Source organism: Galeopterus variegatus, unplaced genomic scaffold (assembly GCF_000696425.1).
Source record: "Galeopterus variegatus unplaced genomic scaffold, G_variegatus-3.0.2 Scaffold6271, whole genome shotgun sequence".
Taxonomy (NCBI): domain Eukaryota; kingdom Metazoa; phylum Chordata; class Mammalia; order Dermoptera; family Cynocephalidae; genus Galeopterus; species Galeopterus variegatus.
In genome coordinates this window covers 113,060-117,060 of record NW_007732382.1, presented here as the reverse complement: position 1 = coordinate 117,060, position 4,001 = coordinate 113,060, and the positions used below count along the sequence as shown (strand labels likewise).

General features: G+C 50.4%; 1 protein-coding gene across 1 annotated transcript in view; it reads left to right on the top strand.

Annotated features, from left to right (window-relative positions):
- Positions 1-312: 312 nt before the first annotated feature.
- LOC103606082 (follistatin-related protein 4) overlaps positions 313-4,001 on the top strand; it is a gene marked incomplete at its 3' end in the record, with an annotated part of 108,789 nt that continues 105,100 nt past the window's right edge. Inside the window, exons 1-2 of the mRNA XM_008590679.1 lie at positions 313-346; positions 440-633. Of these exons, the coding sequence (XP_008588901.1) occupies positions 313-346; positions 440-633 (228 nt within the window). The remainder of the gene's footprint in view (positions 347-439; positions 634-4,001) is intronic.

Here is a 4,001-nt window from a genome sequence, read left to right as displayed (position 1 = left end):
GGCCAAATATTCAAAAGCAGCCTTTAAGGTAGGATTAAGGCAAAACCAAGCTATTACAAAATGAAACTGGGGCTGGCTTTCCTAAAGCTGCTGTGGGACTGCCGCTGTAAATTCCACTGGGAGAACTGCCCCATTCGCTCTGGTGCTCACTGCGTGACTGGCTTGTAGTAGGTGCTCAATAAATATTTGTGGAATGAATACACAGGCTCTCTCCAGCATTTGCATCATGTGTAGCATGCGTTCGGTGCTCAGTAAATACTTGTGGGCTGGGTTGGTGGCAGACAAACAGGTCTCATCTAATACAGTTGCACCATGGCTGCACATCGTAAATGCCCAGTGACTATTTGTGAGTGAGATGGATGAACGGACCAACGGAGGAAACGTTCTCTCAAGACCAAGGGGTAAATCTCACTGTAATAAACCTTAGCTTCTCTTTCAGGTGACACGTGTACCATGGCCGGCTATGCCCGCCTGAAGAATGTCCTTCTGGCTCTCCAGACCCGCCTGAAGCCACTCCGAGAAGGGGACAGCAGAGAAGACCCTGCCTCCCAGAAGCGCCTCTTGGTGGAGTCTCTGTTTAAGGACTTGGATACAGATGGCAACGGCTACCTCGGCAGCTCTGAACTGGCTCAGGTGGGTATGGCATCCAGGGAAGACTGAGTTATGGAGAATCCAGTTTTCCATTCAGCATGTGCATTGACGAGAACATGGGCGGCCCCTTTGAGGACAGTTGTTTGTAACTGTCTCTGTCACAGGAGGCCGTGGAGACCCCTCTCCTTTAAGAGAAACCCTTCTCCCAACCCTCCTGGGAGTCAGAGAGCTTGTGTTCAACACCCCTGAGAACACCTTACAAAAAAAATTATGTCAGTTTCTTCTCCCACCAGCCACCTTCAGCCACTATTTACAAACAAGCTTTGACACACTCTCAGCTGACAAAACACTCACTTAGAGGGGCTGGTCTCGAATGTCTTAATTAGAAAATCAATCTTTTCTTCCTTGAGTCCTTTACTTTCCTCGGCAGAAAGGCTAAGGGAAAGCAGTGCTTGCTTTCCACAAAACCCCTTTGGGGCTCTAGTCTGGGCATCCCCAAGTCCTCTACACTGTGATATCACCATTCTTTGGTGTCCAAATATCAGCAACTCAAACCCCAGCCTGCTTGCTTGCAGGAAACCTTGTGTTCACCCCCACAAGCCCTGCTCTTATTTGGGAAAACGCTTGCTTATGACCCTGTCTTTTGCCTCCCTCCCCAAAGGCTATGGGTGTGAACACAGCACATGTGTCCTTTTGTCCAGCTACAGGATAGTGCAAGGGTAGTTGGTGTCTGCAGCATAAAAAGCAAGGAAAGAGGACCTGACTCCCTGGGGCCACAGCCACTGCCAGTTGCAAGGAGGAGCCTGTTGGGTCCTTATGTCAGAAAGGCTGGGATGGGTGGGAGGGGCCTGAATTCCCACTCCTGCCTGGCTGGTTGTTTCTAAGTTTTGGGGCCCTGGAGCCACACCAGGCAGGTGCAAAGATCTGCAAGGAGAGGAGGTCAGGCTTGCCAAGCAGGGTGGGGGGCAGGTGCAGCTCTTCCCCGGAGACTACGGTGTCCAAACAGGGGATAATAAGAGTGAGTCTCCAGCTTTGATGCCAACTTAAAGAAATCTTAAACATGGCACAGGGGCCTTCCCAAGGGTGGGGAGTGCTCTAACATGTATTGAGCTACTGCTTGGCACTAAGCTGGTCCCTTTACCTATGATTAATAAACACAGAAGAGTTCCTTGTTATGTAGGATAGGGGCCAAGAATGTAGACTTTAGAGTCCAGCTGGCTGAGGTCAAGTGCTGGCTCCAGCATTTACAAGCTACTGGATCTTGGGCGACAACCTCACTTCACCGTGCCTCCAGTTCTCATCTGTGAGCCCCACAGGGTCATCAGGAGGGTTAAACAGGCTGAGGTGTAGAGTTCTCAGCATAGTGCCTGGACAGGGTGTGTTCTCAGTAGATGATAGTGGTCAGTATTGTTGCTGTCCCATCACCGTCTTCGTTACCATCATCTCCTCCTTAAACTTTTCAGCCATCCTCTGCTGTAAGTAGGGACTACTCCTATCCCATGTTACAGATACTTGTAGATGAGGAAACTGAGGCTCTAAGAAATCAAGCACCTTGCCCAAGTTGTGTTCAATGCCCAGAACATGGCAGAACCTCACACAGCAGGGGTCTTCTGGGGGAGAATGGCCCCCACCAGGAGGCTCCACATGGTCCTTTCAAGGTCTGTGGGGACAGCAAGTACCAAGAAGACCCTAGTAAGGAACAGCCACCTGAAGCTTTGGAATGTAGGCTCCCCTGTCTCTGTTTCCAGGGAGCACATCGGGAATCTCAGGCGACTTTGTTCTGCTTACCTGTCCCTGAGCAGCACCTACAAGGCCACTCAAGTCCTATATCCCAGGAAGCCTGCTGTGCATGGCCTCCAGGACATCCACCCTGCCAGCACGTCACCACTTCCATCAGCATTCAGCCCCCAGCTCTGGCTAAGACCCCAAGGGGCAGAGCAGGGACCCACAGGTGACCCAGTCTTCTCTGGGAAAAGCCCAGGTCTTATTAGTTACAGCTACCTGCAGGAAGAACCACCTAGCAATTCCCCACATTACAGGCTGTCCAGGTGGCACCAAGAGCAGGTGGCATTAGCTTGCCCTGGACAGAGGCAGCTGTGAGCTCTTGGCACCCCAGACCCACATGGCTGTTTGGCAGATAGCTGTCAGGTAAATAGAACCTTCCTAGGCACATTGCTTTAACCTGTGAGATATGTGTCCTGAGGCACCTGAAGCCATTAACAAACATGGTAATTGGACTATGATTTCCTCTTTAAATTTTAATGTATTTAAAGTCCATTTCATAAATCTGCCAAGCAGAGCCTAGCTAAAGTGGGCCTTTTCTTGACACTGAATCAAAGGCATCAGGGAAAAACTTGTCCATCCTATAAAAAGTTAATCAATTTCCAATGCAGGAATAGACAAAGGGAAATTTCCATCTTCAGAAGATTGATCTCAGGCGTTATGGTTGATCTCCTTTTTATCGAACATTCTGACTTGCTGGGTGAAGGGTCATTTTTTTTAACATTATCACATTAAATTGCCTTTAATGTAGCAGGACAAGCCGAGAATGCTAAACAAAGAGAAAAATGCTTCTGCCTTCTTCTCTCCAAAATAAAGTAAAATCATTTCCTTTCTTCTGAGGTTTTCTCCTGAGGATTTTCCTTGCGAGACCTCTAGTTCCAAGCACACTGGCCTCCAGCTTCCGCTGAGTGAGCGTGCTTGGAATTTCTACCCTTAGTTACCTTTTGGCACGTGGCTGGTCATGCTGGGGAGGCCTCTGTGTCCTGCAACCCAGACTGCAACCAGAGAGGATTTCATGAGGGCCCACCCAAGGCCCTTATGAGTTTGTGTCCCTGGCAGGACAGGGCAGGCAGTGGCGGGGCTCAGGCCTGGGTTAGTAGAATGCAGCTGCCCCTTGCTGGGGGATGTGCTATGGCTAGGAGGCACTGTCCTCACACTGATAGGAGCTGGTGTGTGGGTGGGAGGGGGCATCGATGGAGCAGTGACCTCCAGTTCTACGCAGCTGGGAGCCTGTAGACCTCGGTCCCCACACTGAGTTCAGCCACTATGTGCTGGGCTTATTTGATCAGGCCCCTTCTCTGCTTCCCCATCTACAGCACAAGGGAGTAGAGACCAGGTGGCCTCAAGAATCTTTCCCATCTGAATATCTGGGGTCTGTCTGCCCAGACAGGGAGAGGAGAGACCTGAACTCTCATCCAGACTACCCTAAACACTGTGTGACCTTGGGAAAGTCACTTCCCCTCTCTGAGCCTCACTTTTCTCATTTACAAAAAGAGGGTGTCAGACAAGACAAAACCAAAGAGCGTCGATCCACCCCACGACCCACAAAGCTGTCCCTGAGTCCCCACTTGGCCTGAGCCATTTTCTAGCAATGCCCAGGACTCTGAACCCACTCTCTGCTCTGGCCT